At 46.2% G+C, this 13646-nt stretch overlaps 1 protein-coding gene across 1 annotated transcript in view; it reads right to left on the bottom strand.

The window, feature by feature from the left end:
* Positions 1–271: 271 nt before the first annotated feature.
* Positions 272–13646, bottom strand: part of LOC140467913 (uncharacterized) — a 31845-nt gene continuing 18470 nt past the window's right edge. Inside the window, exons 2-5 of the mRNA XM_072563990.1 lie at positions 11999–12175; positions 8685–8798; positions 8534–8596; positions 272–2242 (exon numbers count right to left, since the gene is read on the bottom strand). Coding sequence (XP_072420091.1) covers positions 1895–2242; positions 8534–8596; positions 8685–8798; positions 11999–12166 — 693 coding nt within the window. The 5' untranslated portion in view covers positions 12167–12175 and the 3' untranslated portion in view covers positions 272–1894. The remainder of the gene's footprint in view (positions 2243–8533; positions 8597–8684; positions 8799–11998; positions 12176–13646) is intronic.

Raw genomic sequence — 13646 nt, 5'->3', positions numbered from 1 at the left:
CATTCAAGAGGTTCATAGGATTAGATTAGATTCCCTACAGTGGGGAAACAGCCCCTTCGGCCCAACCAGTCCACACCGACCCTCCGAAGAGTAACCCACCCAGACCCATTTCCCTCTGACTAATGCACCTAACACTATGGGCAACTTAGAATAGCCAATTCACCTAACCCACACATCTTTGGACTGTGGGAGGAAATCCACGTAGACACAGGGAGAATGTGCAAACTCCACACAGACAGTCACCCCAGGTTGGAATCGAACCTGGGTCCCTGGTGCTGTGAGGCAGCAGTGCTAACCACTGAGCTGCAATGTTTCTTCACTAATGACGTTGTACAGGGAGATAGGAAGAAGAGAGGAGATTCACACTCGATAATCAAGCTAGTATAGGCACCATAGGCTGAATGTCTCGTTCTGCGCTGTAATCATTCAGTAATGATTCTAGCTCCCCTCTTATTATCTGTGACCAGCTCGGTTCAGCTGCGAGCAGTCTCACCTCGGCTTCAGAAGGTTGTGGACTCCGGTTCCACTCTACGGACTTGAACATAAAGTGTATGCAATCCTGAACAAGTACTGCTCCATCAGAGGTACCATTTCCACATGCAGAGTTAAAACGTAGTGAAGGTAAAACGTGGGTGTCGGTTAAAAAGTCCCATAATGCAACTGGAAGATGAAGAAAGGAGAAGAAAGGTCTGTAGAGTTTGCTCAGATGGGCAGGGGTGCATTGGATGTTAAAACAGACTGTGGACCAGGGTGTGCAAATCACTAAAATGACATGAACAGAAACTAAAGGAGGATTGACTTATGGCCTTTATATAGCAAGGTGGGTAGAGTACAAGAGGACAGAATTCAAGCCTCAGCATCCTGATAATGTCAAGCCTGGAGTTACTGTGGGTCGTTCTGGGCATCACATTATGAGGTGAGACATTTTGGGTTGTTGTGGAGCTGAAAGTGTGTACTGTACCTTTAAGATACAGTGAAAGTTGAAAAGCTGACAAGCCTGTCATGTGAATGACTGCAGGCTCAGAGTGTACTGGATAATTGGAAGATGTAACATTTGAGCTGTAACATAAGATACCTCATTGTTTTTACAGCAGATCGAATTCAACCAATCAGTTTAAATAATGCCTCAAGATACTAAAACCCAATCGAATTTGAATTTTGCTGGTTTGACAACATTAAACCAATGAGATGATCGAGTGTTTTGGGGTATAAAAAGCAGGCATTTTGGACAGTTAGCCAGAGATAAGAGCACCTACTGCCATACAAACTGCCCGCAATCCTTCTCTCTAAAAGGTATCTTTTTCATATGAAAAATCTGTACAACAGAAGACCAAAGATGACCCACAAAGACACAGAGGAGGATCGGCACAGCTGGATGGTTTTGAAAGTTGATTTTCCATAAATTTAATAGGGGCTTTATCTGATCAGTATATTGTTATAGAGTGGGAGGTAAATAAATCGCTAAGACAAAGGAGGCATACAGTTGTCGATAATTGTTTAATGATCTCTTTTGGAGTTAAAGAATAAAATTGTTTCTTTGTCTTTAAACGGTGAGATTTGGGGTAGATCTCTGTCACTCATACTTTAACAGATTCCGAGGCGAGGTGAGCTTTTCTGTGTGTTTGGTTTAAATTAGCAGAAGGGTTTACCCGTGTCATAACAGGGTACACAGAACACAAGCAGACAACACAACATAACGGGTACAGTTCTAGAGGGGGTGCAGAGCAATGAACAGATGGAGAAAGCAGTTGATAAAGAGTCTCCCTCACACCAAACGAAAACAACTGTCTCCAGCTACCTCTCAGCACAGCAATTAGATCCCCAGCAATCTCCTCTACTCAACCCAAGCCGATGTAATCCTTCTGATACTGTAAGCCTCCAGCCCAAGAGTTGTTCACTCACAGTACACAGCGAAGATGCAGGCCACACAAAACATGGTGCCACACTCAGAGCAATGGGACACAAAGGTGTCTGCGTAACTGTCCCAGAGTGCCCGGCTGGTCAACACAGCATCCTCAGTTCTCTTCTCGCCCAGTGTTACCATGCACACCAGCTTGTATCTGGGCGGCAGGATCCCCTTCGCAAACGTTTTAATCTCGTCGCTCATTTCTTTCGAGAGCTGACTGGCGAGGGCAGGGCGGTAAGTGATGCCACGAAGCTTGTCAGGCAGGTATTCCTCCAGGAACCCTTGAACACGGAAGGTGCAGAACTTCTGAGGGGGGTTCGAGGAAAACGGTGGCACCTGGAGAATGGAGAAGCGAGTCCGATGATTAACTTTCTGCTCCATTTAGATGTTTCTGTCACTGGAAATATTGTTATTATTTCACAGAATGGTAATATAGGATAAATCAGATCCTAAAGTGAAACCTGCCTCAATAAGTTCTCGTTTTATTCTTCTGCTTACAATGGAGAACATATCCACAAGAGGCTGCCAATGTACTTTTAACAAAAGAACATAAAAGTTTATTACATGGAAGAAAACTACAAACTATATTACTAGACAATACCTATGGAAATTATCTCTCTATAAGCTTCAGAAAGGACAATTAATCCCCTTTACCCCAATATTACCTTTACAGCTAATCAAACCTCTGTGAAGAACTACCCCACCTCCAGGGTCAAGATTTTGGCTCAGGTGTAATCAGTTTGCTTTCTGCAAACAAGGCCAACTTTGGAATACTGTGTTCAGTTCTGGTCTCCCTCCTATAGGAAGGATGTTGTAAAACTTGAAAGGGTTCAGAAAAGATTTACAAGGATGTTTCCAGGGTTGGAGGGTTTGAGCTATGGGGAGAGCTGGTGCTGTTTCCCCTGGAGCATCAGAGGCTGAGGGGATGACCTTATCGATGTTTATAAAATCATGAGGGACATGGATAGGGTGAATGGACAAGGTCTTCTCCCCAGGGTAGGGGAATCCAAAACTCGAGGGCATAGGTTTAGGGTGAGAGGAGAAAAATTGAAAAGGGACCTGAAGGGCAACTTTTTCACGCAGAGGGTGGTACATGAATGGAATGAGCTGTCAGAGGAAGTGCTGGAGGCTGGTACAATCACAACATTTAGAAGGCATCTGGATGGGTACATGAATAGGAAGAGTTTAGAGGGAATAGGGACAAATGCTGGCTGATGGGATTAGATTAAGTTAGGTTATCTGATTGGCATGGACAAGTTGGACAGTACTCCAAAATGGCCTCACTAACGTCCTGTACAACCTTAGCATGATGTCCCAACTCCTACACTCAAAGGTCAGGGCAAAGAATGCAAGCATACTAAATGTTTATTTAACCACCCTGTCTACCTGTGATGCAAATTTCAAAGAATTGTGTACCTGAACCCCTCAGTCTCTCTGTTCTGCATCATCATCATTATCATCATCATCATTGGCGGTCCCACACAGGCGAGGATGAATCTCTTCCCACTCTCAGGGTGAGCCCATAGGAGGCTGTACGGATCAATGAGGCTACCACAGACTCTGTTACACTTTGGGCAGAAGGTGGTCGAGGGAAGGGGTGGGTGGGGTATTGGGGTGGAAGCGTGCTACTTCTGCTGTTTGCATCCAACTTCTACTTTTTCCCAATGACAAGTCTCAAGATGCCTCTCCTGCACTTCAGGACAGTCTTGGGCCAGTGAGTCCCAAGTGTCTGTGGGAATGCCGCACTTCACCAGTGAGGCCTTGAGGGTATCAGCTTCCCCTGTCCACCTGGGGCTCACCTGCCATTTTGGAGCTGGGAATAGAGAACCTGCTCAAGAGTCTCATGTCAGTCACCTGGACGGTATGCTCAGCCCATTGCAGCCAATCAAGAGGGAGGGGATTGGTGTGTGTGTGTGTGTGTGTGTGTGTGTGTGTGTGGTCAGTGCCTCAATGCTGGGGATGTCGTCCTGGTTGCGGACGCTGGTGTTGGTATGTTATCTTCCCAGCAGATTGGCAGCATGTTGCAGAGGCAACGTTGGTGGGACTGCTCCACAGCCTTGAGCTGTCTGCTGTAGGCCATCCATGTCTCAGAGCCATCTAGGAGGGTGGGAACCACCACAGCTCTGTATACCATGGGCTTGGTGTTAGGATCTGGTGTTGTTGTCCTCAGGCAGCTGAAGGCTGTGCTGGCACACTGGAGGCAGTGCTGGATCTCTGCATAAATATCTGCTTTGGTCGACAGGACACTGCTAAGTTATTGGAAGTGGTCAATGTTCTCTAAGGCCTATCCATTGACCTTGATGATCAGGGGTCAGCTCTGCAATACCGGTGCAGGTTGGTGGAGGGCCTTTGCCTTGTGGATGTTCACGGTGAGACTCATGCTTTTACATGCCTCTGGAAAGAAGCTGACAATAATCTGGACTTCGCCCTCTGAGATTGCACACACACACCCACAAACATCAACCACCTACTGCAGCTCAATGACACTGGTTGGGGTGAGTTTGGTTTTGGTTTGAAGGCGGGGTGGGGGGGGGGGGGGAGGTTGAATAATTTCCTGCCGGTTCTGTAGCTTAGCCCCACTCCACCGGGGAGCTTGTCGGAGGTGAGGTGAAGCATTGAAGCGAGATAGATCAGGAACAGTGTTGGAGCAATCACACAGCCCTGCCTGACCCCGGTCCGAACAGGGAATGGGTCGATGGGGAAGCCATTTGTCATGACTTCCATGTCATCATGGAGTAGGCGAAGGATGGGGACAAACTTTGTGGTGTAGCCAAAGTGGAGAAGGACACTCCATATTGTTCCCTGGGTGATGGTGTCGAAAGTCTTTGTAAGGTCGGGGGCAGCCATGTGCTGGGGGAGGTTCTGTTCTCTGCTTTTCTCCTGCAGCTGTCACATCATGAAAATCACATCCATTCTGCCCCTCTGTGGCCAGAAGCCATACTGCGATTCCAGGAGTTCCTCAGCCACAGGGAGGACACAGTTGAGGAGGACCTTGACGATGACTTTTCCAGCGGGGAGATTCCCCTGTAGTTACCACAGATGAACATGTTCCTTTTATGGAAATACTCATGACGGTGACATCTCGGAGCTCTCCTGGGATGCTCCCCTCCTTCTAGATAAGGCAGACGAGGACATGTAGCTGCTCTGGGAGCTCTGTGCCTCCGCACTTCAATGCCTCAGCGGGAATACTGTCTGCTCCAGCTGCCTTGTTCTTAAGCCAGTGGAAGGCCTTCCCTACTTCTTTCAGGGCTGGGGTGTTGCTGAGCTCGTGGTATCTAGCCTGCTGTGGGATGCATTCAAGGGTCTTCAGATTGATGACAGACCCTTGGATGAGGAGGTCTCTGAGATGCTCCCCAGCGTTATTTGATGGCCTCTTTACAACAACACTACCCAAGGCCCTGCCATTAATTGTGTAAGTCCGGTCCTTGTTTGTATTACCAAAATACAAACCTCATATTTATCCAAATTAAACTCCATCTGCAAGTCCGCAGCCCCTTGACCTCATCGATCAAGATCTCTTTGTGATGGAGTGTCTACAGTTCAGGTAGAGGCCTTTTGGCTCAACAAGTCTTCATCGACCCTCCTAAAAGCATCCACCCTATCTATGTAACAATACATTTACCATAGTTAACCCACCCAGCCTGGACACTATGGGCATTAGCATGGCCAATCCACCTAACCCATACATCTTTGAAGTTTGGGAGGAAGTCAGAGCACCCGGAGGAAACCCACGCAGACACGGGGAGAATGTGCAAACCCCACACAGACAGGTTGGAATCGAACCTGGATCCCTGGCACTATGAGGCAGCAGTACTAACCACTGAGCAAGCATGTGCTAAAATGGAGACTGAGGTAATTAGCATCCATGATCTAACTGAATGATGGAATTAACTCAAAGAGCTGAATGGTTTATTCTTGTTCCTCTTTCCATTTTCCTGTTCACCCAGGTGAGAGATGGTGAATTAAATTAAATTATTTCTTTTCTCCTTAGTTTCTTACAGTGTCTTAGTGGCACTGTTGCCTCAGAGAGTCAGCAGTTGTGGTTACCAATCCCACAGAGACTTCAGAATCAGTCAATTATTATAGCGGTGAAGGAAGCCATTCAGCCCATCAATTATCTCGTGCCAATTTCCTGCCTTTGCCTCATATCCACAGCGCAGTGGCCCAGTGATTAGCCCTGCTGCCTCACAGCACCAGGGACCCAGGATTGATTCCATCCTCGGGCAACTGTGTGGAGTTTGCACATTCTCCCCGTGTCTGCGTGGGTTTCCTCCAGGTGTTCCAGTTTCCTCCCACTGTCCAAAGACGTGTAGATTAGGTGGATTGCCAATGTTAAATTGCTCATAGTTTGCAGGCTGGATAGACTAGCCATGGGAAATATAGGGTAGGGGAATGGGTCTAGGTGGAATGCTATTCAGAGGGTCAGTGTGGACTTGATGGGCCAAGTGGCCTGCTTCCACACTGTAGGGATTCTGTGATCCAATCCACCACATTTCCAGACAGTAAACTCCATTCCCTCACTACTCGCTGTGTGAAGAAGATTTTCTCTCATCACCTTTGCTTCATCTGACCATCCCGTTAAATCTGTATCCTCTTGTTCTTTCCTCTTTTATGAACGAGAACAGCTTTTCCTTATCTCCTCTACCCAACCTCGATCAAATCTCCTCTCAGCTTTGTTTTCTCCAAGGAGAAGGGTTCCAATCTCTTCAATCTATCCTCGTCAATGAAGTTTCCAATTTCTGGATCCATTCTCGAAATCATTTCTGCACCCCCCCCCCCCCCAAAGCATTCACATCGTTCCTACCTAAGCACAAGCTAATAGACTTACTTGATCATGAGAGCTCCCCAACAATAGCACAATAAAACAAAAACAAAAAAAGTGGAAAAGCTCAGCAGGTCTGGCAGCATCTGTGAAGGGAAATCAAACCAAACACAAGAACCTAGCAGAAGGTGGGGGGGGGGGGCGGGGGGCGGTGTAGTTGAAGGCCAAAGGCATCCAGTGATACATTCACCCAAACTTAATGTTTCCAGTCTGGTGATCCTTCCTCAGAACTGATGGTAACTCAAAAAAAGTTGTTTTTGATGCAGACGATAGGGTGGGAGGAGGGAATACGGAGTAAACATTAGGTGCAGGTAGAGCTCAAAGAGAGAGAACAGTTGGACAGACAAAGGAGTGGATAACGATCTAGACAGGAGAATGAAAAGCTACAAACAACAGGTTACCTGGTTGTTGTCAGATTGCTGCTTGTGGGAGTTATGATATATTTTGCTACCTGGTTTCTGAAACTACGATGGTGACTATAATTCACAGAAGTGAGTTCACAAAAATTCACTGTTTGTACAGCACCTTGGGACATCTAGTGGTCATAAAAAAAAATACTTTGCAAATGCAACTCTTTCGTTCTTTCCAGAAACTTAGCAGCTAATGTTGACGGAAAAAGGGAAGCCAATTTGTACACTGTGAAATCCCACAAACAGCAATGAGGTGATGAGGATATTATCCATCTTCACATGGTGTATGAGGGATAAATATTGGCCAGGATGTGAAGGGGGAGTTCTCCTGCTCCCCTTCCATTAGCACTATGGGATTTTCTTTTAGCAGGCAGGGTCTTGGACTAATGTGTCATCTCAAAGTTGGCACTTCCAGCAATGCAGCAATCCGTCAGTTCGGGGTCAGTTAGCTCAGTTGGTTGGTCTGTGATATAGAACGATGCATAGGTTCAATGCCCACACCAACTGAGATTACCATGAAGGATTCTCCTTCCCAACCTCTCCCCTCGCCTGAGGCATGGTGACCCTCAGGTTAAACAGCACCAGTTTATCTCTCTTATGAGAGAATAGCCTTCTGGGACTATGGCAACTTTAGCTTTCCTCCTTCAGCACAACAATGGAACACCAACCTTGAGTTAAGTCCTAGTGTGGGGTTTGAACCCAAAACTTTGTATTTCAAAGGTATCCTCTGAAATACAACTGCTTTGTCTCTTTTCAAAGAGCAAATGGAATGCACTCACACCCGTGTTTCTCAACATCCCAATCAGAATGCCTGGATTCTGCAGTGCTGTTGTCACGTTGAGGTTCCATGTATCTCCCAGAGAGGGAGAGGTAGTCAAAGGAGGACTCATCACCCCAGAACCTGCATCGCCTGTAGGGTTACCAACCTCCAGGATTGACCTGGATTATCCAGGACTCATGACACATTTTCTGGACATTGTCTTGAGCAAAAACTGAAAAAAGAATAAGGGCATTGGAATAAATTGGGTCTGTTTTCCACTATGTCAATTTATGGAGCTGGGTGGGGGGGGGTGGGGGGGAGCATAGTGGAAAAGGCTGTTGTTCAGCAATCAAATTTGGCAAGGAAGAATCTTTGTGTTTCCTGATTGGTTGGGGTACGGTGAGGGATGAGTAACCAAACACCAGAACCTAGCAGAAGATAGATGCTGGGGGGGGGGGGGGGGGGTGGGAGGTGGGGGGGGGGGGGTGTAGTTGGAGGGCAAAGGTCATTTATCAAGACATCCAGTGATACATCCACCCAAACTTGGCAATTCTGACAAAACAGTTAATCTATCAGCAGTGACAAAAGCAATGGAGGATTGCCACACTCTTATTGAGGGAGAGAATATTACAGACCTGTTCGTTTATAATCTTGGTAACTGTTGGTATCTTTGCAGCTCGCTTCAAAGCTGTTCTCTCCTTCCAACATAAAAGCAATTTTAAAACAAAAGTTAGTTTCGTGCTTTGACAGTGAATTTGGAATTCTTTAACTTCAAACTTCAATCACCTTTAAATTCTTTGTTAGTCTCCTGGCAACGACAATTCCACTGAAGGTGAATGCAGGAGGGCGTGTCACACTTAAAACATTCCCCAGTGGCACTCCCCCTTTCACTCCTCCAACCTGCAATAGACAGTTAGAGGGAGTTAAGGAACTAATGTCAAGTGCATTTTTGAAGTGTGGTGAGGGGTAAGTGCGAGAGTCTCGCACTATAGACCTCTTTATTAATGGGAGAGTTTATATCTTTAACCAGACAAGTTCCGAAAGTCAAGTTGTTCCGTGATGAAAAGATTTGTTAATCCAAATAAGAGAGGGACAGAGGTGGTGGCATTGCAGTCATGTCACTGGACTCGTAATCCAGAACCTTAAACTAATGTTCTGAGAGCATGTGGTGCTGTGGTGGTGTCTCTACCTCTCAGCCAGGTGGCCTAGGTTCAAATCCATGGATATCCAATACCTCTACACCTCCATTCGCCATGACCAGGGCCTCCAAGCCCTCCGTTTTTTCCTCTCCAGACGTCCCCAACAGCACCCTTCCACTGACACTCCCATTCGTTTGGCCGAACTGGTCCTCACCCTTAACAATTTCTCCTTTGAATCCTCCCACTTCCTCCAGACCAAAGGCGTAGCCATGGGCACACGTATGGGCCCCAGCTATGCCTGTCTCTTTGTTGGCTATGTAGAACAGTTGATCTTCCGTAATTACACCGGCACCACTCCCCACCTCTTCCTCCGCTACATTGATGACTGCATTGGCGCCACCTCGTGCTCCCGCGAGGAGGTTGAGCAATTCATCAACTTCACCAACACATTCCACCCTGACCTTAAATTTACCTGGACTATCTCTGACACCTCGCTCCCCTTCCTGGACCTCTCCATCTCCATTAGTGACGACCGACTTGACACTGACATTTTTTACAAACCCACTGACTCCCATAGCTACCTGGATTACACCTCTTCCCACCCTATCTCTTGCAAAAATGCCATCCCGTATTCCCAATTTCTCCGCCTCCGCCGTATCTGCTCCCAGGAGGACCAGTTCCACCATAGGACACACCAGATGGCCTCCTTCTTTAGAGACCGCAATTTCCCTTCCCACGTGGTTAAAGATGCCCTCCAACGCATCTCGTCCACATCCCGCACCTCCGCCCTCAGATCCCACCCCTCCAACCGTAACAAGGACAGAACGCCCCTGGTGCTCACCTTCCACCCTACAAACCTTCGCATCAACCAAATCATCCACCGACATTTCCGCCACCTCCAAAAAGACCCCACCACCAGGGATATATTTCCCTCCCCACCCCTTTCCGCCTTCCACAAAGACTGTTCCCTCCGTGACTACCTGGTCAGGTCCACACCCCCCTACAACCCACCCTCCCATTCTGGCACTTTCCCCTGCCACCGCAGGAACTGTAAAACCTGTGCCCACACCTCCTCCCTCACCTCTATCCAAGGCCCTAAAGGAGCCTTCCACATCCAAAGTTTCACCTGCACATCCACCAATATCATTTATTGTATCCGTTGCTCCCGATGCGGTCTCGTCTACATTGGGGAGACTGGGCGCCTCCTAGCAGACTGCTTTAGGGAATATCTCCGAGACACCCGCACCAATCAACCAAACCGCCCCGTGGCCCAACATTTCAACTCCCCCTCCCACTCTGCCGAGGACATGGAGGTCCTGGGTCTCCTTCACCGCCGCTCCCTCACCACCAGACGCCTGGAGAAAGAACGCCTCATCTTCCGCCTCGGAACACTTCAACCCCAGGGCATCAATGTGGACTTCAACAGCTTCCTCATTTCCCCTTCCCCCACCTCATCCTAGTTTCAAACTTCCAGCTCAGTTACTGTCTCCTTGACTTGTCCGACCTGCCTATCTTCTTTTCCACCTATCCACTCCACCCTCTCCTCCTTGACCTATCACCTTCATCTCCTCCCCCACTCACCCATTGTACTCTATGCTACTCTCTCCCCACCCCCAACCTCCTCTAGCTTATCTCTCCACGCTTCAGGCTCACTGCCTTTATTCCTGATGAAGGGCTTTTGCCCGAAACGTTGATTTCGCTGCTCGTTGGATGCTGCCTGAACTCTGTGCTCTTCCAGCACCACTAATCCAGTATTAGGTTCAAATCCTGTCTACTCCAGAGGCGTGTAATAACATCTCAGAACAGGAAATATCAAGGAACTAAGAACCAGGCATCTGGTGTAAGGATATGGGGTTGGCCATTTCGGACTAGGCTGAAGAGAAATGTCCTCACCCAGAGAGTGATGAGCATGTGGAATTCTCGACCGCAGAGTGCCACAACATTGAATGTTTTCAACAAGAGGTTAGATATTGTTATTTGGACTGAAGGGGACAAGAAGTGAAGGGAGAGAAATGGGAAGAGGGGAGTGAGTTGGATGATTAGCCATGATCTTTTTGAATGGTGGAGCAGGCTTGAAGGGCCAAATGGCCTACTCCCCCTCTTGTTTCTCTGTTAGGAAAAGCTGTTTCCGTTACAGATTCTGTTGTCACAAGTTTTTATGCCATGGGATATGTTTTGGATTTGATCCAAACTGGTAGAGGAGAAGGCAAAGTGAAGAACCATCTTCAGGCTGATGCTTCAAAGTCACACTACCACAAGATGCTATGATACATGCTAATCTTATACCAAGCTCTGTTTTATAGTTACAATACATAATTACTAATCTGTCTTCTTGGAGTTTTCACATTAATATGCTCTCTTTATCTCTTTCAGGTCGTCACACATTCTAACGTACTTCTTCCAATGTTCTTGCCAGATTTTTCTAACTCCACCCACACTGTGGTATTTATACCCAACAATAATACAAAGATTGCACAGGCTGCTCTTGCCCTTACAGAGACATGTTTTAAATAGTTAGCAAAAGGAATAAAGAATTGAGAATCATTTATTTTCTGACTGGAATGCATTGCTTAAAATGGCGGATGAAGTGGATTCAATAGTAGCTTTCCATCTGTACTTGAAAAGAAGGAATTTGCAGCATATAGACAAAGGATCCAGAAATGAGAAATTCAATTTCTCCATCACGAGTCAGCACAGATGCATTGGGCCAAACGGCCTCCATCTGTGCTGTCTGATTCGGAATATCTGCCATGCTCAGATAGTGAGAGAACGTCAGCCTGAGACTGCTACTCTGAACGTCTGTGAAGCAAGAGTGGGATTAGCACCAAACCGGGATTAGTTTGGATGATGTGAGAGCATTAGTGAAAGAAAAGCATGACCAATACATTATAATTGAATGGAGCCATTGATGTTTTTCTCACGTTCTGACTGCAGCTTAGCTACATTGTGATTTTGTTTTACCTCTGTTGTTGCTGGTTTACATGTTGAAGTAAGGCTATTGGTTCTTGCTTTACTTGAGATAGACGTTCGTTTCTCCTTGTCTCTGGCGAGAACTGAGCTCTCACTCCTTCTTTTGTCCATGCTGAGCTGTGTGAAACTCAGCAAACTAACAACTGGATCTTTGTTCATAACTTGTTCCTGCAACAGAAGTAACAGAGCATTCAGTATCCCCATCACACTTACTCAGTACTCTATTGTTACACCTGTGACGATGCTGTTGCTTTTAGAGGTGTGTTTTGTCCTAGTTTGTGTTAAGAGAGAGATTGAACAAGAGCAATCTGTGATAACGTAAACAGCCTGTGAGACATTGGGTTTTATTTTAAGAAGTTGGAATAATAGAAGCAGCCTGGATGGGTGTGGCCAGCTCTTAGAGACCAGGACTGCTTCTTTTTTTTTCAACTTCTGGGTTCAGCAGAAGCTGCTGGAGGTTTTAAGAAGTAAAAGCAATTTTGTCCCGTCTCTTGATTGCAAATGGAAGCCAGGGTTTCTCTTTCTCTGTCAGATGTTACATGAGAGCTTTCTGAATTTGCCCTTTTGCCTAAGGGGTGTGGTTATGGGATGTTACTGTGTTGGAACAGTTAATTAGTAATAGTTACTAATTATTCTGTTAAGCTTTCCAGTAGAGTTAAGTTAACTTAAAGTTCTTATTTCGTTTGTTCTATTTTAGCTTATAGTATTTGAATAAAATGTGGTTTGCTTAACATTGAGTATTTTGACCAGCCACGTTGGAACACAACACTTTAATTTGCCGTTATAAAAAGAAAAAGATAGGGTTGAGGTGACCACTTTAAAATATTTTGAGGGGGTCTGGTCTGGTCCATAACCTACCTATTATGTGTGTTGATCTGCAGGAGTTGACTGAATGGTTGTCTAACTTAGAGAGATCGTTGTTTCAAATTCCTCATACAGGTTGACAACAAGTCGCCTTTATATAGTGCCTTTAATGTAGTGAAGCAGCCCAAGGCACTCCACAGCAGCATATAAAGCAATTTGTCACACAAAGCCATACAGATATTTACGAGGGCAAATGATCAAAAGCTTAGTCAAAGAGAGAGAGTCAGAGGGTCACATAGCACAGAAACAGACCCATTCGGTCCAACCAGTCCATGCTGACCATAATCCCAAACTAAACAATGACACCTGCTTGCATCTGGCCCATATCCCTCCAAATATTTGTTCTTCATGTCCTTATCCAAATGTCTTTCAAATGTTGTAACTGTACCTGCATTCACCACTCCTATGGAAGTTCATCCCACACACTAATCACAGTCAGTGTTAAAAACAATTTGCCCCTCATATCTTTTGTAAATCTTTCTCCTCTCCTTAAAGTATGCCCACTAGTCTTGAAAACCCTCACCCTAGGGAAAAGACACCTGCCATCACCTTTTTTATACCCCTCATGACTTTATAAACCTTCATAAGGTCACCTCCTACGCTTCAGTGAAAAAAGTCCCAACTGATTTAGTCTCCTTATAGCTCAAACCCTCCATTCCTGGCAACATCCTGGTAAGTCTTTTCTGAATCCTTTATAATTTAATAATATCCTTCCTGTAACAGGGTATCAAAACTGGACACTGTAGTGGGCAACATGATGGCTCATCGACTCAGT

Source organism: Chiloscyllium punctatum, chromosome 46, assembly GCF_047496795.1.
Source record: "Chiloscyllium punctatum isolate Juve2018m chromosome 46, sChiPun1.3, whole genome shotgun sequence".
In the NCBI taxonomy this organism is placed as follows: Eukaryota; Metazoa; Chordata; class Chondrichthyes; order Orectolobiformes; family Hemiscylliidae; genus Chiloscyllium; species Chiloscyllium punctatum.
This window is presented reverse-complemented; position numbering and strand designations above follow the sequence as displayed.